At 32.0% G+C, this 27,279-nt stretch overlaps 1 protein-coding gene and 1 pseudogene across 1 annotated transcript; both read right to left on the reverse strand.

The window, feature by feature from the left end:
• Positions 1 to 755: 755 nt before the first annotated feature.
• Positions 756 to 21,782, reverse strand: LOC139518732 (large ribosomal subunit protein uL24m-like). The gene is made up of 5 exons (XM_071310227.1): positions 21,536 to 21,782; positions 5,180 to 5,275; positions 3,732 to 3,835; positions 2,808 to 2,947; positions 756 to 1,021 (listed from the first exon to the last, which is right to left on the reverse strand). The coding sequence occupies exons 1-5, from the start codon at positions 21,773 to 21,775 to the stop codon at positions 885 to 887; spliced, it is 717 nt and encodes a 238-aa protein (XP_071166328.1). The 5' UTR covers positions 21,776 to 21,782; the 3' UTR covers positions 756 to 884.
• LOC139518731 (uncharacterized) lies at positions 10,051 to 14,866 on the reverse strand (annotated as a pseudogene).
• Positions 21,783 to 27,279: the final 5,497 nt, after the last annotated feature.

Here is a 27,279-nt window from a genome sequence, read left to right on the forward strand (position 1 = left end):
AGAGGAACCTGAAGGGATGAACCATTACAACGAGGTAAGGTCAGAGGAACCTGACAAGGTTAACCATTACAATGAGGTAAGGTCAGAGGAACCTGAAGGGATTAACCATTACAATGAGGTAAAGGTCAGAGGAACCTGAAGGGATTAACCATTACAATGAGGTAAGGTCAGAGGAACCTGAAGGGATGAACCATTACAACGAGGTAAGGTCAGAGGAACCTGAAGGGATTAACCATTACAATGAGGTAAGGTCAGATGAACCTGAAGGGATTAACCATTACAATGAGGTAAAGGTCAGATGAACCTGAAGGGATTAACCATTACAATGAGGTAAAGGTCAGAGGAACCTGAAGGGATGAACCATTACAACGAGGTAAGGTCAGAGGAACCTGAAGGGATTAACCATTACAATGAGGTAAGGTCAGATGAACCTGAAGGGATTAACCATTACAATGAGGTAAAGGTCAGATGAACCTGAAGGGATTAACCATTACAATGAGGTAAAGGTCAGAGGAACCTGAAGGGATGAACCATTACAACGAGGTAAGGTCAGAGGAACCTGACAAGGTTAACCATTACAATGAGGTAAGGTCAGAGGAACCTGAAGGGATTAACCATTACAATGAGGTAAAGTCAGATGAACCTGAAGGGATTAACCATAAGAGGTAAGCTTGGAAGCAATAACTATTATTAATTCAGAAAAGCAATACATATATCACACTTTTTTCTAGTTTAAGCAGAACACTACAATTACATCAGTTCAATCTAAAATTTTATTTCTTATTGTCAACATCAATAATTTTCCACTTCTTGTCCATTCCTTTGGCTGAACTGTTGGTAATTTTTTTCAATCTAATAAGTATCACTTTGAGAAACAATGATATTCAGTACCAATAAGTCTTTCCTGGTTTACGATCCTCTTTGATACCCATTTGATTAAAAATGTCTTCTTCAAATGATTTTAATGATGGCTCAAATGTTACTCTTTGTAATTCCTCTTTATTGGTATCCTTATCCCCATCTAAAACACAATAAATTAATAATGAGGTTGTTGTTTTGCCATCATATATTGAATATCCTTTTTCTCAATTCAAAATCTAGTACATACCCCTCCCATTTTTTATTATTTATTTTATATTGTAATTAAAGAACCTTAGTGAGCACGCTCACATACCCCACGTCCCCACATTGTCATTGGAGAAATTAAATAAGTATAAGAAAAAAAAATTGTATTAAAAAAAAATATTGAATAATAATTTCCTGTCAATATACATAGTAAGTCCTTATTATCTACAAAATTTCATGAAATTCTGTTGTGTGTTTTCAGAGGAGTTGAGATGACAAACTGTTGCAGAAGTACATTGAAGCAAATAAGTTCAAAGGCGCTTAACTCCTAGAAAAAAAATTGAACCGTAATTTCCTGTTGATATGCACATCTACATAGTATGTCCTTATTATCTACAAAGTTTCGTGAAATTCTGTCGTGTGGTTTGAGAGGAGTTGGGATGACAAACTGTTGCAGTAGTACATTAAAGTAAATAAGTTCAAAGGGGCGTAACTCCTAGAAAAAAAATTGAATCACAATTTCCCGTCGATATGCACAACTACATAGTATGTCCTTATAATCTGAAAAGGTTTCGTGAAATTCTGTTGTGTGGTTTGAGAGGAGTTGCGATGACAAACTGTTGCAGTAGTACATTAAAGTAAATAAGTTCAAAGGGGCGTAACTCCTAGAAAAAAAATTGAATCACAATTTCCCGTCGATATGCACAACTACATAGTATGTCCTTATTATCTGAAAAGGTTTCGTGAAATTCTGTTGTGTGGTTTGAGAGGAGTTGCGATAACAAGAAACAGGACTGACGGACTGACGGACAGACGGACGGACGGACTGACGGACGGAAGGACGGACAGGTCAAAAACATTATACCCTCCGCAACTTCGTTGTGTGGGGTATAATTATATAGAGTCATAGCTCAAATTTATTCCTTCAGTGTATGTTTTTCTTAATATGTCTTTCTGATTGAGTTAAGCTTTTTCAATTGATATTTTATAGAGTGTTTTTCTATGTTGTAATGTTACACTACTATTTCAGGTTAGTGCCTGTTTAAACGTTTATAAATACCTGTCCTAAGTCAGGAACCTATGATTCAGTGGTTGTTATTTGTTGAAGTGGTTAATATGTGATTCTTGTTTTTATTCTATTTTTTATATAAGATTAGATTTGATGGTTTTCCTGTTTTTAAATTGTTGTGCACTAGATTTTTTGGGGCCCTTTATAGCTTGTTGTTCAGTATGAGACAAGGTTCCATGTTGAAGGCCATACTTTGAATCGTTTAATTTTTACACATTGTGACTTGGATTGAGAGTTTTTTTTATTGGCTCTCATACCACATCTTCTTATTTCTATGAATTTTTATGTTTTGATTTCTTTAACTGTTAAAAATTCAAAAAAAAAAATTCAATTGATTCATAAAACAAACAAAATAATTCAGCCTTCCCTGAAGTTTCAAATTGTTTGCCAACTTGTAAATGCTATCTAGTCAAAGACCTATTATAGCTGTCTTTTAACAGGAAAGTGAGTATTTTTTTTGTTTTTTTATGTCTTTGGGTTGCTGTTGCATTGATCTTTTCCCCATATCTCTTTTTATTCATCAATATTAGAAGTTAAACATGAAGATACGAAATCTTATAAAATACACAAAATAATTGGTTGTATATATTTCATCCACATGTATTTTGAAGTGGCTGTTGTTGGTCTAAATGCACTTATCAATAACTATTTGTCCATGTCTAGCAGATAATACCTTTATAACTACTGATTTGAGTAAAGTCATCATAATAATCGTCTGCAGCAGCTGGGAGAGGTAGAATACGACCAGATCTGACAGATACCCGCACTTTTTTACCATCCTCTGTGTACTTCCATTCTATATCTGTTGGTTCACTGTCAATAAAAAAAGCCAGTTTTATTACTTGTATATTTGTACACCATTCGAAATACCTAAACATCTGTGACTTCTGCATGATTCAAATAAATATGATTTTTCAAACATTGATGTTCTAAAAATATTTAAGTACAATTTCTCTCTATCTGGGCTGCTTTCCACTAAATACACATATAATAAGGTTAAAATATTCATTCAATGGCTTTAACTCCAAATAGAGTAGAAATTATGATTTTGAAAAGGCCTACTTATTTGCTGGTTATTTCAGCAAATTTTAACTTTAAAGTATCACAGAAACTCAACATTAATAAAGTTGCAGGAATATGAGGTCATAATTAGATGAACCATGCCAGACAACCTACACCAAATATAGTGGTCCAATCTCTAATATTACCTATAAACCAAAAAACATTTACCATAATGAACCATGAAAATTAGATCAAGATTATATATAAGAATCTTAAAAACATTTCTGTTACTTTTTCATGCACACTTTTCTTTACAAGTTGAACTATGAGCTCATTAATGACAACCCTCCTTTATTTTATAGTAATTAGTAAACAGGAGGTTAATGAGGGATTGATGAAAAATTGCAGTACACCATTTTACATGACCACATTATACGAATAATTTCAAATTTCATAAATTGTTGATTTGTAGTTCTTAGGAAACATGCATTCATGCGTTGTTGTATGATAATTTAACAGTTGGAATGAATTATTTTCAAGGACAATTGAGTATCTAATAGAATGACCCAGTAACCATGTTGATCACATGACTTACTTGTCTGCAGGATCCACTAATCTGACTTCTGATGTAACAAGTAATGGCTTCTCTGTCTTTTTCAAAAGAGGTTGGCCTTCAAATTCTTCTTCAAGTTTATATTCCTAAATAAAAATTTAACATAATAAACTATGTATGCATTAACAAATTTTAATCCAAAAATTATACATCATTTTAAATTTTAATAAATTTCTTCGCCAAGCACAGCTGGATACCACCGCAGAGGTCCAACCGTGCACAGTTGTGGAAAAAATGGACACAACATTTGAATTTGATACACGTCTGAATTTGGATTGTAGTTAAATATTTCATACACACATAATAGGTTTCTGACACAAATTAACTGTAGTAATAGAACGTAGAATTTTTTGCTATTGTGCAATACACCATGCTGTTGCAAATTGCCCTCCCCCCCCCCAAAAAAAAAAAATTTAACCCCCCCTTTTTTTTTTTTGCTTTTGTGCAATACACTATGCTGTTGAGAATTGACCCCCCTTTTTTTGGCAAATAAAAACAACATTTGAAGAAATTTTCTTTTAAATTTTTGAAATCTTGTCCCCCCACAATTTCTTTTTATGTCAAATATTTATCAAAGGTACCAGGATTATAATTCAATACACCAGATGCGCATTAAGTCTACAGAAGACTCATCAGTGACGCTCAATTCAAATACCTTGATAAAGGCCTGCAACTTAGAAAATCAGAAAATTAGTTAACTTAAATACTCTAACAGATATCAAAATTATCTCCCCTTGACCACTGATTCTTTCCTCATGCATTTGAATTATTATTTTATGTTTCTTTAATCACTCTGTAATGTTTATGTCATGTTGTAATTAATGTTATGCTCTTAATGGGCCCTTTAATTTGGAAAATAAAAATATCTTATCTTATCTTATCTTAAAAACAGTTATAAAGCCAAACAAGTACAAAGTTGAAAAGTATTGAGGATCGACTTGTGATGAAAAAAATTCAGCATACCTTTAATTGCATGTTACAGCACACTTGATCCTGGAAGTTTGGTAGTACAAAAACAGGTACTTTTTATCTGACCAACAGGGCAAATATGTCTTATTCTAGTTTAATATATTTTCATATTATTCAAAAGAAAATTCTAACGAGGGTTCTACAGTGATCTGTAACTTTATAGCTATAATATTATCCTCCTCTCTTGGTTGAAAGGTAGTTATCTAATGATTGTATAAACCTAACAATATAATGTTATTTCTTCAGCAATATTTCCATCAAATGGGATCTTAAATCATAGTTCAGTACATATTATATGTTATTTCTTCAGCAAAACTTCCATCAAATGGGATCTAATTATATTGTTCAGTATATGTATATGTTATTTCAGGATTTTTTAGTATGACTTGGTGGATTACAAATACATGCAATTTTTGTTTTGTCAAATGACAGTAAATAAAACCAGCTAAATAGATTCTTACACAATTAAGTCCCTCAACATAGCACCAGTTTCTCTCCTTGATAATAAAATTCACCAGACCATGTCTTCCTTTGTCTTTACCTATTAACACTTGTACCTGAAACAAAATGTTATAACATTATTAAAATTCTAAATATTTTTGAAGTATAACTTTTAATTCAGGTTAAATGAAAAATTTCCAAGGTCATTTACATTGCTGAAAAGTTTGATACTTGAACTCATAATGTTTTTTGCAATCATTTGTTCCAAATAAATGCAGAAAAACCCTTTTAGAAATTATTATAAAAATTTGAAAGGTTTCCCAAATCTAGCTTATTCTGTGATTAAGATCAACCATATTGCTCCTTTTAACAATTAATAGGATCAGAACAATATTTTATAGAAAAGAATATGTTTTAGAACTATTTAAAAGGCTGAAAATGTAGTACATAGAAAACTATAATTATAAATTAATTGCAATTGTCCAACTCAGAGGTTGATTGTCAAAACTAGAGGCTCCAAGGAAACTGAAACACTTACCTGACCAACAATATATGACATATAATGATTGTTGGTTGCCTAACGTCCAGTGGCAAATATTTGAAAATGAAAAGTTTAGACGACATAAAGATATATAATTTCCTTGTGATTTCTAGAGGAACTGTATACCACCAAGGCCACGTGATCATCTTTGACTACGGAGCATTGGTAAAGTTTTTTCCCCAATGTTTACTCATAATTTTGCATAAAATATATCTCTCTAAATGACTTAATTACTTACAGTGAAACATGCTAAAAACAATATTACAGCATACTATATTAATTATAGGAATGTGCATCCAATATATACCTGTAGTGATCAGCCACAAGACTAATTATAATGTAACTATCTAAATGAATTGATTAATATCTACATGTTTGTGATTCTTACATTACATCTGTAACAAATATATACTATTGTTCTTAGTTCTGCTTAGTGGGACAAACTTGACATACAATTGCACTAAAATTTAGACTTAAAGTATAAGCATCTCTTTCAGTAGTTACAGAACTGAGAAAAATATTTGATTTTGTGGTTTTGCAAATTTAAAAGTCTGCAAATCAGTACGTAGAAAATTTGTTCTTGGATGAACATTTAAATAGGTATCTCACTCACCCATGTAATCTATGAAAATTGGTAACACACATATAATAATTAATGAATAAAGTGTAATAGACAAAGACTAAAATAAACTGGTAAAAATGGTCATTAAAGGGCAATTACTCTAATAAGGAGTCATCTGATGATTTCAATCTTTTGACTTATTTGTTGATTTGGTTTTGCTGGTTACTATTATCTACATGTATTATATATGCTTTTCAAGGTAATGGGCAAAAATGCAAAAAAACTAGTACATATTGTCATTTAAGGGCAATAACTCTTAAAAGAAGTTGTCTGACTGTTTTAATGTATTGAATGGAGAGTTATATAGCTCTCAACCTTCTATACATTTCTGCTATGTCAGGAGTTTTTTTACATTGGTTTTAAAAGTTAACAGACAAAACTTGCATATACCCTCATGCTTTATTGTATGACATGTCGTCCGTGTGGGTTAGCAGACAAGGTCTTGTTCAACAGGCACACTTTTTTAAATGAGGTACCTCAATGATGATTGTAGCCAATTTTGGTTAAATTTAGCCCAGTAGTTTCCGAGGAGAAGAATTTGTATAAGAGCAGACAACAAGTAAAGAGAATAGATCACTTGGCATTAAGTTCAATTGAGCTAACAATGGATGTTAATAAAATGTGAAATAAACTTCAGCAAGTAAATTGAAATACTTCCCTGTATTGTTACTGGCATTCAACTTCCCTGTATATTATGTCATACTTCTGTTAACATCAATCAGACAGTGACACAAATAGCACATTTCTAGTGATGATAGAGAATACACAATTGCTGAATAAGTGGTCTTACATTTTTGTTTTATACATACCTCTGATTGATACAAGGTTAAATTATGTAGGCCATTTCAATCATCTTTGACAATCATAAAGTTAAGCGTAATCTGATATTTGTATTATAATTCCATAGAAATTATGTAAACCATTAAAGAAAAGAAGATTCAAGAGAAGACAAAACGTCAGGTTACCGTAAGAAAAGACAAAATGTCAGGTTACCGTAAGAAAAGACAAAACGTCAGGTTACCGTAAGAAAAGACAAAATGTCAGGTTACCGTAAGAAAAGACAAAACGTCAGGTAACCGTAAGAAAAGACAAAACGTCAGGTTACCGTAAGAAAAGACAAAACATCAGGTTAATGAAGAAAAGACAAAACGTCAGGTTACCGTAAGAAAAGACAAAACGTCAGGTTACCGTAAGAAAAGACAAAACGTCAGGTTACCGTAAGAAAAGACAAAATGTCAGGTTATCGCAAGAAAAGACAAAACGTCAGGTTACCGTAAGAAAAGACAAAATGTCAGGTTACCGCAAGAAAAGACAAAACGTCAGGTTACCATAAGAAGTTTCAGACCTTTCACTATCATACAAAATCAACATGGTTTTTTCCTATATTATAACAATTGCTAACCTGTTGATACATCATGTACATGCACAAATTCAATTCTGTATGAAGGTGTAAAATTTAATGCTTTTTTCATTATACATGTTGTAGGAATGGGATGGCATATTCAGAATTTGCTTTTCCAGGATGCAGCTTTGGAGCAGTTCCATTTTAATTTCAAGAAAACTGTTCCAACAATATACATGTAAAATCCCCAAATTGCTAATGTTGAACTTGTGTTAATTAAATGTAATATAAAGTCAGAACCTGATGTTCAGTAGTTGTTTTTTGTTGATGTGGTTCATAAGTATTTCTCGTTTCTCATTTTTTATATAGATTAGACCTTTATTTGGTTTTCCCATTTGAATGGTTTTACACTAGTCATTTTTAGGGACGTTTATAGTTTACTATTTGGTGTGAGCCAAGGCTCTATGTTGAAGATAGTACTTTGACCTATAATGGTTTTTATTTTACAAATTGTGACTTGAATGGAGAGTTGTCTCATTGGCACTCATACCACATCTTCTTATATCTATATACATCCTTCCTAACATGAAAAATCTCTCATTATTGGTAATCAATCTCCCTATTTTCATATGATTTTTGTCTGATTCCTTCTTCTTTTTATGAATAGATTTTATATATATTTAGGTGAATTTGTTTACACCCTGAGTGAGATGATAATATTTCACACCCAGCAGAGCCAACAACAAAGTAATTATAAATACATGTCATTTCCACATGCATGTGTATGAATCGTAAAAATACAGAAGAAAAAAAGCTGTTTATTTTAATTACTTTAATATGATGTAGCTGTTAATCAAAAATATGTTATAACATTGTAAAGCTCAAATTTCAATAAAAAATATCACTAAAACTGTATAAAAAAGGCAGTCATCAATAAAACAATAAAAAAAAGGATAATTTTATTATCCCTATCGAAGGCACCAATGAAAAATGTGTGTTTCTCCTCTAATATCCTCCAATGTACTGAGTATGAGCTGTGAACTCTACTTAATTCCATTGAGCAAGGAAAATATCTAACCAAGTTAACTTAATTTCAAAGTCTGATGTAGCTGTATATAAATACCTTGTAATAAATACAGATATAGAAGAAGGTTCAAGGACAGATGCTTTCTTAATGCAGTCTTAGGGCAAATCATCTTTCATTAACAATCTTAAGGCAATCACACATGTTCAAAACACTACAATAATAACTTAAATGCAGCACTCTTGTATCTCTTAGGGTCAATAGTGGAAGCAAAATGAAAATAAATTAATTTATCTATTGGTTAACATGGTTAGATAAATAGTATCACACATGTACATTTATATCTTTTCTTTAATATTTCCTTTTTTTTTGTAAATAAATATATAATGTAAACCTTCATGACCCCCTTTGTAAAAATTGGTAATTAAATTTATAAATTTAAAATGTTTATAAATATCAAAAGGTTTCCCTGTTAAAAACTTTATACTAATAGAACAATGGCATGTACTAAAAGGTTGAGTGGAGTGGAGTGGAGTGATATATTTCATTAGACATATTTGATTATTCATCAAAGTTGGACCCTGTTTTGGGTAGCATTTTATGTCAGCTCAGTTGTCTAATTTTTTTTTACTGTTTTGAATTGAAGTATATTTCCTATAAGCAGTGAAAGAAAAGCAAAGGTCAAGTAACCTATGCTATTTAAATTAATTTTGGACAAGCTCACAAAACTTTTATTAAAATGTACATTGTGCTTACATGTATGTTAGTTTTAACAATGTGGCAGGTTTATCCCCTAGTTAAAAAAAATGTATGTCTTATTCCTGGAAAAATATGTCTGAATCAATCAGGTCAATAAGATTTGATAACTAGTGGCTGAAAAATTATCTTGTGATAAAGATATTAAAACTATTAATATTTTTGTAAACAATTGACTATGATTTAATAAATTTAATCATCTGTGAGCATTTACACTTTGATTTTATCATTTAAAATAGATTGTTTCTTCCAATTGAAGATATAGATAATGAAAATGTATCTAACCACCGTCAACTGTAAATAGAACCCACAAAACTGTCATTAAGTATACTTTAACCTCAGAATAAAATATATATTTTATTTCGATATGTCAATCTACAAATGATCTATGTCATGTATGTTTGGGGTAAATATTGGTTTTCAAAGTGGCAGCAGGTAACTTGAAGTGATTGGTTTAATAAAAATTTGCATACAAAGTTATTCAACCTCTTATGGAACGGTTTCAGATTCAGATTATACACCAGCGACAAACAAATCTAACAGACTAAAGATGCTGATCTGATTTTAATCAGATGTCTGATAGACTTCAAGTAAAAACTGTGGGTGGTCAGGGAAGTTACATCCATAATGCTGAATTACAACTTTAGATGCATTATTATTTGAACTGTGGGTGGTCAGGGAAGTTACATCCGTAATGCTGAATTACAACTTTAGATGCATAAAACCCACACTCCATACAAACGTCAAGTGGCTTGTTCTTAGCAAGCTGAGATAAAAATCCACCGACAAATGCATCACCACAACCATTAGTATCTTTAATTAAGTCTTTCTTCACTGGAACAATTGGAAATTCTGTAATTTGTCCGTCCTGAGCTAGTATGGTTGGTTCTTTACCCTGAGTGAAAACAATCATTCGTTTACGTTTTTCGTTGAGTTTTGGCAGTGCCTGAGCTTTGAGTGCTATCTCCTTAATGTCTGATGTGTTAAATCCACTACAACTACCGAAGGCTTTGGCTTCGTCTCCATTTCCAAATAACACATCCACATACTGCATCAGGTTAAGGTCAGGATCAGCAAATTTTTCACATAAAAATTTAGCATGTAAATTCATCACAACAATTTTATTATTCTCAGCAGCGTGCTTGGCTGCATGTACAAATGTATAACAGCTTTAGAACTAACAGGAACTATAAATCCACCGATATAAAAAATCTGAGCTTTTTCTACAAGCTGCCATATATCTGGTTGACTTAAAAAGTTTGCTGTGAAATGTTCTGCTGCTCCCAGATCTGTCACTAAAGACCTGTCTTCCCCCGTAATTATAGCACCACATTTCCCTGTCGATTTATCATCGTGAATTTCATATTTAACATTCACACCAACTTCTTCAGCAGTTTTTAATAAAATTTCATGAAATTGATCATTTCCAACACCACCAATAAATGAGGTTGCTTTCGGCTTCTGTAAAAGCCACTGAGCCACCCTTATGCTGTTCTGAGTGGCTCCTCCTGCGAGGTAAATAGGTTTAAAGTCAGCCACCATTTCCTCAAATAAGGCTGTATGTTTTTCCAATGCAATGATAGCATCATTTGACTGTAAGCCATATTTGTCTAAGAAACTCTGGTCTGCACTAATGGTAATATCCAGTAGAGGATTCCCTATTCCCAACAATATACCTTCTGGTACCTGGTCACTGTTGGCCATTTTAAACTGGTTCCCCTGGAAAGTAAAACATCAAAACTATAGTGTTATTCTTGAAATATATACATCAATCAGAATCCATGTGTTGAACATCATCAGATCTAATTTCCATGACATGTTATCATTACATATCTTACAGTTATCTAAAACATCCAATCAGGGCATATGTAAGCATCTTCTAAACATTATGTTTAGAAGATGCAGACAGGTATAATCATATGTTGTTATTACCTGGCATTCTAGTAATAAAATACATGAACTGTCTGGATTTAAACAATTGAAACAAATTGGACTAATTTAAATATAATTAGTATTTACATATAATTTATATGTTCTCTAGATCTGTTAACATTTTGTTTTAAAGAGAATAAAGTATTTAGTAAAAAAGGACTGTAATTTTGCTTTAAAATTCAGAGAGACCTTGAAAATATAGATCTAAATTGATTGATAGGTTGTTGGTTGCTTAATGTCCAGTTGCAAATATTTCATAAAATTAAAAAAGGACTGTAATTTTGCTTTAAAATTCAGAGAGACCTTGAAAATATAGATCTAAATTGATTGATAGGTTGTTGGTTGCTTAATGTCCAGTTGCAAATATTTCATAAAATTAAAAAAGGACTGTAATTTTGCTTTAAAATTCAGAGAGACCTTGAAAATATAGATCTAAATTGATTGACAGGTTGTTGGTTGCTTAAAGTCCAGTTGCAAATATTTCATAAAATTGAGAATGGAAACATGCATGATCTTATTATAAACTCAGTTTATAAAAGAAAATGTAGAATGGTTACCATGATTTAGCCTTTAGTTTACATGAATAATAAGGGATTTTGTGTATATGGCCTCAGATCACAATTATTTCTACTTTTGGTAACATAACAAGACCACAATCCTTTTAACCACTGGTTACAATGCATTTCTATGAAAAAGTCAAATTGAATTAAAAAAAATCCCACTGGTTCAAACATGAAATAAATTTTACTGCTAATCATGCTTATAGACCATTATTATTCAACTAAAATATGCTTGTCCAAGAAAACGCAAATGGTAGGGGTTGAAACTTGAATAAATGCTAATTTCTATACTTCTTTCACTTATTTACATAGGCGGATCCAGGGGGGGGCCCTGGGGGGCCCGGGCCCCCCCTTTCGTGGGAAAAATTTGGTTGATTATATAGGGAATCATTGAAGCATGACTGGAGCGGGCCCCCTCTTAGGTCAGTCAACGGGCCCCCCCTTAGGAAAAGTTCTGGATCCGCCACTGATTTATGTACACAGTAAATAACTATTCCTGTCATGAGATAAAGACAATATGTTAGGATGCAGATTGATTTAAACAATATTCATATAAACTTTAACTAAAATTTATATAGATGATCTAGTGAACACAGCTTGCACAAAAACTTGTTAGTGAAGTGGTAAATTGCAAAACAAAGTTTCAGAATATTGGGTTAAAATTTTACATTGTCTAAATAGTACAATGTACATGGAACCGTAAAAATCAAAATTTTAAGGTAACCTAAATAGGGAAAAAATCAGTAATTTAAAAATCAAACTTGACCAGTATTCTATGATCAATGACATTGTGTTTAAATTTCAACAGATTTTGTCAAACAGTGCTTACATTATCACCTGGTAACCAAATTTATATAGTTTTTAAGGAATCAAAGTGGCATAACTCTTTAAAAGTAGATGGAAAACAAATCAGAATGCCTAATTTAAATTATTTACATGTTTAAACTTGCACTTTATTTATTTAAAAGTCTTCATTTCCCTATCTAATTATAAATTTTATTAAAATACTTAAAATAATGTTAAAAAAACCCTGATTGTTCAACTGATTACAGTGTTTTAAATTTATACATGACGTTTTGTTATAAAAGAAAATCAATTTTAAGGCCACACCAATTTAATTTCTTGTTCTACGGATTTTTGGACTCCAAAATTTGGGGCGAGCGAGCGATTTGAAAATTTTAATAAAAAAATATTTAATTTGCAAATTTTTGAGGCGAAGCTTGAAAAGATAAGGCGAGCGATTATAATTTTTTTTTGTAAACATAAAATAGTAGGTTTTGACAATATTAAAGCTTGATTTATCACTTGTACTTTGACATTTCTTTAATTTCTGAAGTATTTTTTCCCTGTTCACCAAGAAATAATTAAATCTGATCTATGTATGTGTGACTGACAATGAGACAATTCTCCTTCCAAGTCATAATCAGTTTGGGGACAACCCCTTAATGTTATAAATATCCCTTTTACATGTTTTATGAGGGATCAATATAAGTTATAATGTATTTGTTTGTACAAAAGGCTCATATTTTGTCAAAGAACTATATATCTATCTGGTATTAATTTTGTAATATTCCTGGACTTTAACCATGTTAACACATTTACTTTAACAGTTTAATATTATTCAAAATAAGTGGACCTCTTTTAGAAAAGTTGTTCAAAATATGATGTAACTCTCCTCTTTTTTGAGTACAAAATTCTAAGTTTAAAAGGTTTTGTATAGAAGAACTATACAAATCCTTGGTATTTCTATTTTCTTTTCTACATCAGTAAAATGACCCCTTGTCTGAGGGAGGGTTGTTCTCAACCTGATAATAACAAACACAGGTCAAAGTACGGCCTTTTACACAGGGCTTTGATACAGACCAAACAGCAGGCTATAAAGGACCCCAAAATTATTAGCGTACACAATTCGAAGAGGAAAACCAACGATCTAATTTATATATCATGTATATCCAAACGGGAAAATACCAATGAACAACATCAACAAACGATAACTGCTGAACGACAGGCCCCTGAATCAATCAGTACAGGTGCATAAACATGCAGCGGCTATGGATAGTTTTGTTTCGCCAGCATACAATATAATTGCAGTTGAAGGCAAATCCTTCAGAAGTTCTTTGTACTTTATTCTAAAAACGAACATTTTTTAATAGGGAATATAAGTAAGGGGGAAAGTAATCAATTTTTTGTTCTTTTTATAATATTTACAAAAAAACGGTGCGGGAAATAGACATGATTACATTTCCGGATGCGGGAAGCGGGAATATAAAAAAAATAAAAAAATTCTGTTTTGAAAAAAATAGGTGCGGGCGGGTCCGTCGAACAAGGAATCAAATTGGTGTGGCCTAACCTATATTTGTAACATAGACATGTATATCAAAAGGATTTGTGTCTTTTCATTAAAGATTCACTTTTTACCATCTGGGACCAAAAACATAACTATACATTACTAACAGTACAAAAAATGTATATGTGTTGTCATTGATTATTTCATTTAACTCTGACTCAAATGTAAACAAACAAGGTTACAAGCAATTGTCTTTTATCATGTTTATATCCTCAATCATGTCAATAATTTAGTCCAATTTTTCTTATTATTATTCATAAGTGTATCATGATGGTAATAATGTGAAATTTATTAATTTATTTGTAGAAATTGTATGCTTATTTCTTTTTGTATAAAAATGTAATTTGCAAATGATACGTATACAGACGGACATAGTCGACATAAAAAAGTTATTATAAGACCATGAAGACTGTGTAAAGTATCTCAATATTCTAACGTTAGTAATCATATAAACAGTTACCTTAAACCAAACATCATTTTCATTCTGTTTTAAATGCAGCATGTTAAGTTTTGCTTCTCAATCCTCAATCAAATATAATTGATTAAATTTTAATCGACACCGTAACTATCGTTCTCAATATTGACATTAAATAAACAACGGATAAAGTGGATTTCGATACTTGTAAAAACAAAAATAAGCTTACCTTGTCAGCTGTTGTTGAATAAAAACTTCTTCTCCATGTGCAATTATTAAGAACACTTGTCGAAATTAACTTTAAGTGGATGGGTCGTGAAGTTCCAGCAACTTGCAAGGCCGCCTTGAACTTGCTGATGTTGCAAATTGGACGTAAATAAGTGATATATCTTATCGTAATCATTGTCACTTATACATTACATAGCACTCATCATAATTCATGTGAATTGAAGTGTAGTCTTATACAGTTGCCAAGAAAAAATACAACCGGTGTTCTTCTATATACGACCCGTAAGAATATTCCGAGCACCTGTTCCGGATAAATTACGACGTATAATTGCTCAAAACAAGTTTTACTATACAAATACTTGTTCAAACGTAAATTCACTGAAAACTGCTGCTTAAAAACATTATTACTGCCTGTATGGTGCTGTACATTTTATCAAGAATTTGTCCTTGATTTCTAAAATAAAATAATGGGGAATGTGTCCATAGGGACAGATGATGCCCCTGCTTGCCTATAATGTTATAAAGGGACATACCTCAAGAACTGTAAAAGTGGAGCTGCCAAAATTTGAACTTAAACTGATTTTAGTGGTAATAAGCATTACATATAAATTTCATAAAGTTTAGTTGAAACAAATCAAGTTAAGAGAACAGAAACAAAAAAACATCAGCAATTTTTTCATTTGTAAAGGGGCATAACCCTGAAATGGTAATACAAGTGCTTGTGAGTGTAAAGCAAAATATTGTCCTATGAAATATTGTACCACAAGACAATATTTCATAACTATGTAGCATGAAATATTGTGCTTGTCTATGGAAAATGTCCAGAGAAGGACAAATTTTCATAGCGAAATTTTGTCTGTATAAAGACAATATTTCACAGATGAATGTTATGGAATTTTGTCTTGTTAAAGGGAGGTTATATTTCATAACTATGTAGCATGAAATATTGTGCTTGTCTATGGAAAATGTCCAGAGAAGGACAAATTTTCATAGCGAAATTTTGTCTGTATAAAGACAATATTTCACAGATGAATGTTATGGAATTTTGTCTTGTTAAAGGGAGGTTATATTTAGTGTGAATTAAGGCAATATTTCACAGATAAATACTATGAAATTATGTCTTATTAAAGGAAGATTATATTTTGGTTATATTTTGTGGGTATTGAGACAATATTTCATAGACAGATTGTCATGGAATTTTGTCTCATGAAGAAGAGGTTATCAACATATATTCATGTTAGAGAAGGTATATAGGATTTTTAAAAAGCATTGATTGTAGTTGATTCAGCTTTAATCATGGACAAAGGTAGCCTGGATACCTGGCCCAATCATGCTGCGTCGATAAGTATCATGTAGCTGAGCAAATCAGTAGCCAGGATCCCAGGCTAGGACAAAGGAAGATAACTCAAATAAAAAAAAAATTAATACTTGATTGATATTTTTGAAATTTTTCAGCAATTTTTCCATTTGAAAAGGGCATAACTCTACAACAGTAAAAGAAGACAGCCCCTAAATTCAAACTTGGTCTGTATATGGTAGTAATAAGTATTGTGTATAAGTTTTACAACATATGGTTGAGGAAAACTTAAGTTAGAGAATGGAAACGAAAAATTTAGCAATTTTTCCATTTGTAAAGGAGCATAACTCTAAAACAGTAATATTGACACCACCAAAATTCAAACTTGATCTGTATTTAGTAGTAATAAGATTTGTGTATAAGTTTCATATCATTTGGTAGAGGCAAACTAAAGTTAAAGAATGGAAACCAACTTTGGGACGGATGTACTTACAGAAGGACAAGGGTAAAACTTAATGCCCCCTCCACTACAGCAGGGGCATAACTATGATAACTCATGTTGAATGTAACAGAAATCCATATATAGAATGATGAATGGTAAATAATAAATTATATCTCAAAAATACAAATCTGAACTATTCTTTATGACCCATCTTTTAATGTTGTAACAAATTTAATAACAGATTTAATGAATTCAAAATATTGTGTCTCCATATTATCCCATCACTGAAGACCCTTAAGGTGTAATACCACCAAATCATGGTACATCACATCCGGTTGTATACGAAAATAGGTTGAAAAAAAAATTTTCCTTGCATTTGATAGTTGTAGGTAATTAATCCTACATTTTATTGCATTAAAACCTTTCTGTGTCATAAACATATGTCGTAGGTATTTCAAGCAACATTATTTCTTTTATTTGGGATTTCTTTAGAACATTTTGTAAACTTGAGGTTACATGGTTACTAAACCTTGTTCACAGATTAAATAAGGGGAGAAATTTGATTTGTTAACTTCTAGTGATGGTTATTTTCTTATATGCAATGAAATGTTATGTGAATTTTTTTCTATAGAACTGGACAGGATAAAACTTTACTCATGCCAAGTATTTCTTAAATTGAAATAAAGATAAATTCTGCACATTTTTTTGAAAAGTGCAAATTTAACAAAGACTAATAAGGGAAATTAATGGTGGTATATATGACACCTTTAAAACAATATAACACACAATGCTTTAATAAACATGAGTACACTGAAATGTCTCGCCTTCTTTATTTAAATTGATAGTCCTAAATATAAAGCGTTACTACAACTATCACATTAACTTAACAGGACCCAAAAATATGTTAAGGTGATATAAACTGAACAAGAAAAACATGTACACCTTACAATCATTCAATACACAAAATTTAGTTGACCTATTGCTTCTTGTTTCTAAGAAACAGACTTAACCAAGAAAACTAAACATTGACCAATGAACCATGAAAATGAGGTCAAGGTAAGGTGAATCATGCCAGGCAGACATGTACACCCTACAATCCTTCCATACAAAAAATATAGTTTATCTATTGCTTACTGTTTAAGAAAACAGATCAAAACACAAAACCTTAACACTGAGCAATGAACTGTGAAAAGGAGGTCAAGGTCAAATAAACCAGGCAAGACTGACTTGAACATCAAAAAATATTTCCATACACCAAATAAAGGTGACCTATTGCATATAGTATCAGAACCAGATGCTCCTCAAGGCGCAGCTTTATACAGCTTCAAATAAATTGGAAAGTTTTAATTTAGAAACTTTTTTAAAGAAAATTCTGTATAAGTTTCTATTTTTAAAGGATTTACTTTTTATTGTGGTTGAAAATTGTTGCCACTTAAAATGGTGTCTATTTGAAATCACTGAATTGAAGGTGATGAATAGTGTCAATGTGTTTTATAAACAAATCTATAAGAGATAAATCATCTTTATTGAGATAGGTTTAGAATTTGACTACCATGTTATCTCATTGTTGTAAAAACAGCCAATGTGATATTTTTCCATAATATTTGTGTTTAAAACTTGTAGGTCAATCAGGATCACTCTTAACTATACAAACTACAACTTTTAAACTTTAAAACTTTTGAAGTTATACAATAACATTTTATATCATTTAAGGTTTCATATGAAACATAAAACATTGTAGTACAATGAAAAAATAGACAGTAATTACAAACATTATGGATAAAAACTAAAATATTTACTTAAAAAAAGGATGCTGTATGCCAATGACAGAATTGAACAGGAATGTACAGTATAGTTACTTCAATATACATGATATATAGAATTTATTGTTTTACAGAATTTGGATATGTGTTAGATCAGGATTATAAGGAGGATTATCTCCCCTTTAATTAGTAGCACTGAGATTAGGATTTTAGTAGGTAAAATCCTTGTTCATGAAATACTTACAAGAGAGGAAGACAGAAATAGGTGAATATAATTTTTAAATTCCTTATTTAATTCCTTTCCCACCTCCTTTAGTAGGGCTGCAAATTCTTTTGCAATTAGTTAAGGAGGCAGGTAAGTGGAAATATTGAAGTGAACCAGAGATGGGTCCGATTACTTTCAATGTAATTGATTAAATTACAATTACGTTGTCATTTGTACGATTAAATTAAATTAATGATTACATCATTTCTGAAAGTATCTGATTAAATTAATGATTACATTGGCAAAGTAATCATGATTACATCTGATTACAATGAATTTAAAAACAAAACATTTTGAATGATGTGAATGAATAAATGTTCAATAACACAATAGCATTTTTGAGAAAGTATTTTAATTGGTTCAATTATAAAATGATAACTTCAAATTAAACTTCATTTATTTAAATAAACACCAAATTTCACTACATATATATACATAACATTTTATCACCAATGATCTCTGAATTATTTTGAATTAAATTTAATAAAGATAAATCATAATCAAGAGTTTTTTGTTTGTCTTCTGACCTCTTTCATAATTTATATGTATTCCAAGTTGCAGTTTATGGAAGTTTAAGTATGGATGAAATAAAGTTACCAGTTAGTACTAAAAATCATTGCATTTTACATGTCCAGTCCAATACAAAAAAAATTAAACAACATATTTGTCCTTCTTTTAATTTAGTTTGTGCTAATTAGATAAATTTTCATGTCTGATTTATCTTTTATCATATATATTTCCCTACAGCTATACTCAATTTGTAATTGCAATAAAAACAAACCTTAATTAGTCTCCTACCTGTCAATTCAAAGTTGATAAAAATCACAAAAATTAACAAAAGATTATAATTCAGGGTTAAAGAAAAGTATTACTTGAATATATAACAGTTATTATCAAATATTAATATGAAGATCATTATAAAACGATGAATATACATGTATGTAAAATATCTTTTACCAAGATAAAAGATATATAATTGTATTATATGTCTCTGCTTAGGCTAATGATGACTTTTCAATACTGTAACAGTTTATTTTTTACTGAAGAAGACATGCTTAAAGTAACCAAATAATTTTAGTATGTTTAAAATTTATCAAATATGAATAACAAAGAGGTTCATTTAATGACCAAAACACAATTTTAGATTTTTTTCATTGTAATCAGAATGTAATCAAAAAGTAATCATGATTACAGGGTATTTTGAAAAGTAATTGATTAAATTAAATTACATGTAATCAGATTTTTGGCTGATTAATGATTACACTGATTACTTGAAAAATTGTAATCAATTACAGCTGATTAATGATTACAATTACAATTACCCCAAGTCTGAAGTGAACTAGGATTTTTGTAGGTAAAATCCTTGTTCATGAAATATTTACACTTACCTGCCTCACCCGCCCTCCTCCCCTCTCGAGGAATTACTTTATATTGGTCTTGAGAAACTGAAGAGTTATGCAAGGGAGATAACTGGAGGTGTTACCGTATTCATATTAAAAAATCTCGACGAACGTATGGGGAAGTAGAGGGAAATTGCAATTAGTTAAGGAGGCAGGTAAGTGGAAATATTGAAGTGAACAACTTCCTCAGGTAGTATATGATAACTGTTTAACCTTGTACCATTCGCTATGTGTATGTAACAATGTATTTGATTTTAGCTACAGAAATTTATGTTCTACTGAAAAATTATTACACCAGAGTTTTCGATATTACAAACTAGTCTAAACATTTACTAAATTTATCATCGGTACAAGGACATCATTCGTAAATATAACTCAACATGCAGATATCTTAAACGTTCAGGTATTTCACATCCAATCTTTTATGGTAATATTCTATACAAAGCACAAAAATGTCATTATTCACCTCAAAAGCCAACATAACCTTTAAACAGACTTATTAATAAGGAATATAGTTAGGATACTGTTGTCAGGTCATTAAAGATTGCATATTTTGGCTTTAATATTGATTCACTTATAGGGTATTTGCATCGGAATTCTACACATTTATTCTAAAACCAGTTGTTGGCATGACACAGGTTATGTTCTTCTCACATATTTTATGATGGTATAATACTAAACCCCCTAACTGGAAGGATTGTGATTGATATTCACATGATGAAGACATAATCTTTCAATCAGTTTAACTAAGGTCTGGAGCTGGTACATTTTGTATGTCAGTAACTGCTAGTATTCCTTTGTTAATTTATGTATTATCGTGATTTTGTTTAGTTTCTTTTGTAACCTATTCTGACAATTTTTTTTTTTTACATTGGCTAGAGGTATACGGGGAGGGTGGAGATCTCCAAAAAACATGTTTAACTCTGCCACACTTTAGCGCCTGTCCCAAGTCAGGAGCCTTTGGCATTTGTTATTCTTGTATGACTTTTAATTTTAGTTTCTTGTGTATAATTCAGAGTTTAGTATGACTTCCATTATCATTGAACTATAGTATTATACATATTTGTTTAGGGGTCAACTAAAGGACTCCTCTAGGTGAGGGAGTTTCTTGCTGCATTGAAGACCAATTGGTGGCCTTTGGCTGTTGTCTGCTCTATGGTTGGGTTGTTGTCTTTTTTGACACGTTCCCCATTTCCATTCTCAATATTATCAATATGGGTCTGGCCATTTAGAAAGAGTTTCCCTTACAAAACATATGGACAGAAAAGGTATGATTCCTACATAACACCCCCCCCCCCCCCCCCCCACGCCCTTAAAAAATATGATGTCAGTTGTCAGAGGGTATAAATATCAGCTTTGACAATTGTTAACATACTAAAATGCATACCTTATTTCCTCATGGGTTCCACGAAGTCATTTTGATTATATACTAGAATACATACCCTATCTCCTCTAAATATTTTCCAGTCTTTTATAGGTTCCACTAAGTCATTTTCCTTTGATGTTTTATTTATCATTTGTCCTTGAGCTGATAAAGGATGAAACTGACTGTATTTCCAATTCCTTTTTCCTTTCCGGACCCATCCATAAATGGGAACTTTATAATCTACTCCAGAGCTTTGTCGCATTTCATATTCGACATATCTTTTAAAGTAATTACATAAAACTCTTGTCACCCGCATTCTGAAAAATAAATAAAACTTCATAAATTAAAAGATAGACCAGACATTCTAACTTATCAGAGAGCCTGCAATAGACCACTTATGGGCTATACATGTAAGTCCTTCACCAATAAAATTTGTTAATTATGTGTGCCTTTATGACGCCATTTACCAGATAAAGGGGAATGCCTTTATCCCTGGACTATTAAAGGTCCTAAGGAGTATTCATGATTTATAGGATAAACTATTATAAGAATTTAATTTGATAAATAATTCATGCAATATAGCATCATATTAATCATCCACTCGCTCAACAATGGGGAGGAAGTAAAGACCCCTTTCAACGCACCAATGATGTTCACTTTAACTAAAAAAAAATACTGGAAATGCAACAAACTATTTAGTTTTTGACGGAAATGCAACAAACAAGAAAGTGGTCTATTGCCATATTTCCTCAGTGGCAAATATATACATTTTTGTAAAACTTTGGAATCAATGAGAAGGGGAGACAAACATAAACATTTAGTGGTTGTCCTCCATTATCAGAAAAACCTGTCAAGAGCTGCCAAGATACAGTGGAATCCATGTACATGTACACTCCCTATGGGGATTAATCAGTTTGGGATCAAACCCTCTATAAGGTGTTTATACCTCTATCTATAGAGGGATTATTTCTGTAGAGGGACTAAATGATCCCTCTATAAAGGGATATATTTGATTTTAGAAAAAAGAAGATGTGGTATGAGTGCAATTGAGACAACTCTCCATCCATGTCACAATTTAAAAAAGTAAAATCACAAAAATACTGAACTCGGAGGAAATATCAAAACAGAAAGTGCATAATCAAACAGCAAATTCAAAAGTTCAAACACATCAAACAAAAGGATAATATCGCACAGGCACAAGCTTGTGATTTTTCGTACGGGTGTGGATAGTAAACCCCACATTGACAGAAACAAGTTTGTGATTTTTTGTACGGGTGTGGATAGTAAACCCCACATTAACAGAAACAAGTGACTGTGGCCTATGGGGGTTATAAGGATTGAAAATTATAGAAAGATTAGAGAGAACAAGTCAAATCGGCACCTGGTCAAATCGGCACCCATAGAAAAAGTCAAATCGGCACCTGGTTAAATCGGCATCTAGTAAAATCGGCACCCATTTAAAGTCAATTCAGCATCCAATAATATTTTATATGACATGTATGATATACATATATAAATAATCCTAAAAATGTATTAATAATCTTTCTTTTTTAATTATTTTGGGGTTGGATATATAAAATAATTAGATACATTGTTAAAAATGAATTCCTAAATTTATTGTTTTTAAAAAGTTTTATCTCTAATCTATCAGTTACATAATTAACATTTTTGTTGTTTTAAACTATTTACAGGTAGCTATTTCTGTTTTTTCTTTAAAAACTTAATAAAACAATGAAGCCCTTAATACCCAAGCTGTTGTTTAATTACGAGAATATAAGAACAATACATTTTTAGGAAAACCATGAGTCCCTTTCATAACTAATCGAACTAAGCATTCTTAGTAGCAATAAAGGTGGGTTATTTTTCAGGAAACTTCAAACAGCATTAAACCAACAATCATGCAAAACGTTCAACTGGTTAAAACATGCATAAGTATGTACTGGTAAATGCCCCCGTTATCCGAAGAACCCCTCGAAAGCTGCGAGGGTACAGTGGCATCCATGTACACTCCCTATCGGGATTAATGGAGATGTGTCACTAACGTATATTTATACGACAATTATTTTTACAAGGACAACTCAATCCCCACCCAACACAAAGGGAGTGCTAGGACACCAGGAAGTCTGTTGTTATGGTGGAGGAAGCCGAAGTACTCGGAGAGAACCACCGGGCCACTCGGTGGAAACAGACAAACCAGAGAGATATCAGAAGATTGATCTCCAGGTCAAAGTAGGGGACAACTTTGACCAACCGAGGCCCCCAAAGTACCCATTCTAGTTTAAACTCCGGTCTGGGTACCAGAGATGTGTGTGAGAGAGTGAAAATTACCCTTCTGATGTACTGATAATTTTAGCACCCCTAGTGACAATCGAACTCTGGACCTTCAGCACTGTAGCCATCGGTCTTAACCAATAGACCACGAAGTCACATAAGAATATCCAATACCCTGAATACACATTACAAGTTGAACGAAAAATACATACAGAAACCTTGGGGGCCACTTAAATACTTAATTGATAGGGGTGCCGTTGTGTTTCTGTTACATCACCCTTGACCTTATCATATATTTATGATAGTTTTCCTGACCTATTTACATATTTTCAAGCTTGAAAAGGTGACCTGTTCAAGGGACACAACCTATCACCTTGTATATAGGAAGTGGACCCACGAGATAGAAACACCCCACACCTACCCATGAGATACTTAAAAATTGTAAATCTCATTATTAAATAAAAGTAAAAAAAAAAAATGAAATTAACTTAAAGCGACCTCATACAGGTGTTGTGAATTTGACTTTGTCTTCATGTCCGTAATGTCGCAAAACAGCGTTAACGTTGTTTCCCGTATTTTTGACGTTGTGTGATAGTGACGTGAGAGAGACAGAGATGTGTTGCCGGATGGACAAGATGGCTGAATGTTTGTACTGTCGGAGTGTATGCCGTGTATTTTGTATTTTACGTAACGTTTGTATATACATATAGTGTGAATAAATCGTCACTGTTATTTTCTACAAAGATGGTGTTAGATTATAAATTTATGAACGCTCGGAATTCTACGTTTACAACATTGGTGGCAGCGAACAGAAACGAATCTACGCAAACAGAGGATTTATATTTTTATACAGACGGAATGCTTTTAAAGAGGGGAGGAAATATGAAATTAAACAATGAATGTACCGTAAACAAGTTTATTTGACAATACGATTGTGACCAAATGTATACATTACAACAGAAGGACGATACGGCACTGGAAAACAAAGATTCACCATTTTAAAACTGATATTTGAACTAAAACAGATTCGACCACATAATTCACAGAGAAGTATTTAATCGGCAATAGTGGACGGAAATTAATTTAACATTTTTGTTCGGTGTTAGCATCAAGGATAAAATGACAATCTAAGGTGCAAATTTGAAAGAAATCAACATTGTTACGTTTATCTATAAATAATTGTTGTTTTATGTATGTTTATAACGTATATTTGTCAGCATTTTGATATATATTAACCATGAGCTGGTGTGACTTACCAGAGTTTGACGGTACTGAACTTTTTGAAGGTTTCTGGATGAAATTTTCTATCTTTGCTGAACGTTTTAATTGGTCATCTAGTGATATGGCTTTTTATTTGGTTACTTCACTGAGAGGTAAAGCTTTAGAATATGTGTCGTATTTACCACACAGAGATCTTTATAATGTATCTGTTTTGTATTCTGCATTGAAAAGTCGATTTGGTGATATTGAGACTGCTCAGATTTGTAGAATGAAATTGAGAAATATAACTATGCTTACAAGTGAAAGCGTTCAAGAGTACGTATGTAGAACTGAGATAAATGTTCGAAAATCGTTCCCTGGTGTGAACGAAGATTTATTAGTGAAGCTGATTACTGAGTATGCTATATATGGATATCCTGATGGTAACATTGGATATAGAGTTCTGACTAAAGAACCGTCAACAGTTAGTGAACTTATCAAAGAAATATTGTGGCAGGAACATTGTAGACAATCTTTAAAGTCCGTAGAAAAATCGCGTTGCACTGAAGATAGTAACTTTGAGAAACATTTTGAAATAGGCAATAAGCGTAATATGAATTTCACAGAGCATGATATTCGGAGGAATAAAGTTTCTGAAAATACTGACGTTGATATGCAAAACGATATTAGTTTATATGATATTAACCAGAAATTGGGAAAAGAGAATTATACTGTTGGTAAATTAAATGTACGTAATAATTTCGGTTATCCGAGTGAACAGTCTGTTTATTACATCGCTGAGTCATATGAATTGAAACATGAGGAATTTTGTGACGTTATTGAGGCAACTGAATTTGAAGTTGCGAAAGTTTTGGACAAAGAGATAGCTATCTTGGAAATTCCGTGCGTTGAAAAGCAGACAGTGGTTACTGGTGGAACAGAGATGAATGTTATCGTTAGAAAGGTTGAATTGAAATATGAGGAACTTAATGAAATTGTTGAGACAACCGAGGTTGCAGTTGCAAAAGTTTCTAAGCTAATGACAACTAACTTTGGAAGTCCAAACGTTGAACAACAGACGATACCCTCTGGTGAGGTAGAGGAAGTTAGCGTCCGAAAATGGACACCTATTGAGCAAAGTGACATACAGTTTGATATTTCTAAAAATGATGATGAAAAAAGTTATGACAAACCTCGAGTTTCAACATATACTGGATTATCGAGACCAGTATATGGAAAGGACTTCACATATAAAGAACTTGTACGTGGAAATGGGTTCACCCAATTTAGAGATAGTAACATCTATGAAAACAGTTATACACATGATGTTTGCTCCTGTGGATCATCAATGTTACCTGAGATGAACTGGAAAACACGAAAACGCAATTTGTCTTGATTATCTTTTATTTCGAGGACGAAATATTCTTGAAAAGAGGGAGTAGTGTTGTGAATTTGACTTTGTCTTCATGTCCGTAATGTCGCAAAACAGCGTTAACGTTGTTTCCCGTATTTTTGACGTTGTGTGATAGTGACGTGAGAGAGACAGAGACAGGGGAAATCATAGAGAGGGGAGCCTAACTCGCTTCAGATGATATTCAGACAATGGCGGCTTTATTTCGGAAATATCTAGACTTTACATAACAAATAAACATACAGTCCGAACATACCGATAAATTATCCTGCTAGTTCGATTGGCTTAAAGTTTTTTTGTGTTTTTATTTTGATAAGTGTATGAACCCTTGACCGATTATTTGGGGTCTTCTTCTACACTCCCAAAATAGGATAACAAACACGTGCTAGCACACGAATGCACTCACTTAGAGTGTTTTCTACGTGTAATATAAAAACTAAAAAAGGGGGAGGGGGATTGAGTTAAATTAATTGAAAATGAATTTAAATTGGTTTGATTCGTTAAATTCAGAATACAGTAGTATACCGATATACATATTTCATTAATCGAGTTAAAATGAATTTATATTCAGGAAGAAATTTACATAAAATGTTTTTTTTTTTTTTATTATTTAAACCAGTTTTTCTGTAACAAATACGCCTTTTTTTCACCGGAGATATAAACTGTCGGGGCTGTCACATGCATGATATTGAATTAGGATATCATGTATCATGTGTAACACTTGCGGCATCCTCGTGTAAGCATTGATTGGCTGAAACTGTTACAATTTTTTAAGCCTTTTTGTAAATGATTGTAAAAAAATCAGTCTTATAGATATCAAAAATACTGCATTGGAAAGCCTTTGAAACTTGAAAATGATCCCCCGCTAGTCCACAAAAAACAATGACCAAATAATGTGATTTGGTGTAAGTCATCAAACATTGTCAAAATGTGTTGGA

Source organism: Mytilus edulis, chromosome 4 (assembly GCF_963676685.1).
Source record: "Mytilus edulis chromosome 4, xbMytEdul2.2, whole genome shotgun sequence".
NCBI lineage: Eukaryota > Metazoa > Mollusca > Bivalvia > Mytilida > Mytilidae > Mytilus > Mytilus edulis.

Excerpts from the sequence above, each read along its gene's own strand:
- LOC139518732 (XM_071310227.1), bottom strand. The coding sequence starts at position 21,775 with ATGCGGGTGACAAGAGTTTTATGTAATTACTTTAAAAGATATGTCGAA. Across the intron at positions 2,948-3,731 it reads TTAGTGGATCCTGCAGACAA|TGAACCAACAGATATAGAAT; the intron begins GTAAGTCATGTG and ends TTTTATTGACAG. Across the intron at positions 1,022-2,807 it reads TCAAATCAGTAGTTATAAAG|ATGGGGATAAGGATACCAAT; the intron begins GTATTATCTGCT and ends ATTGTGTTTTAG.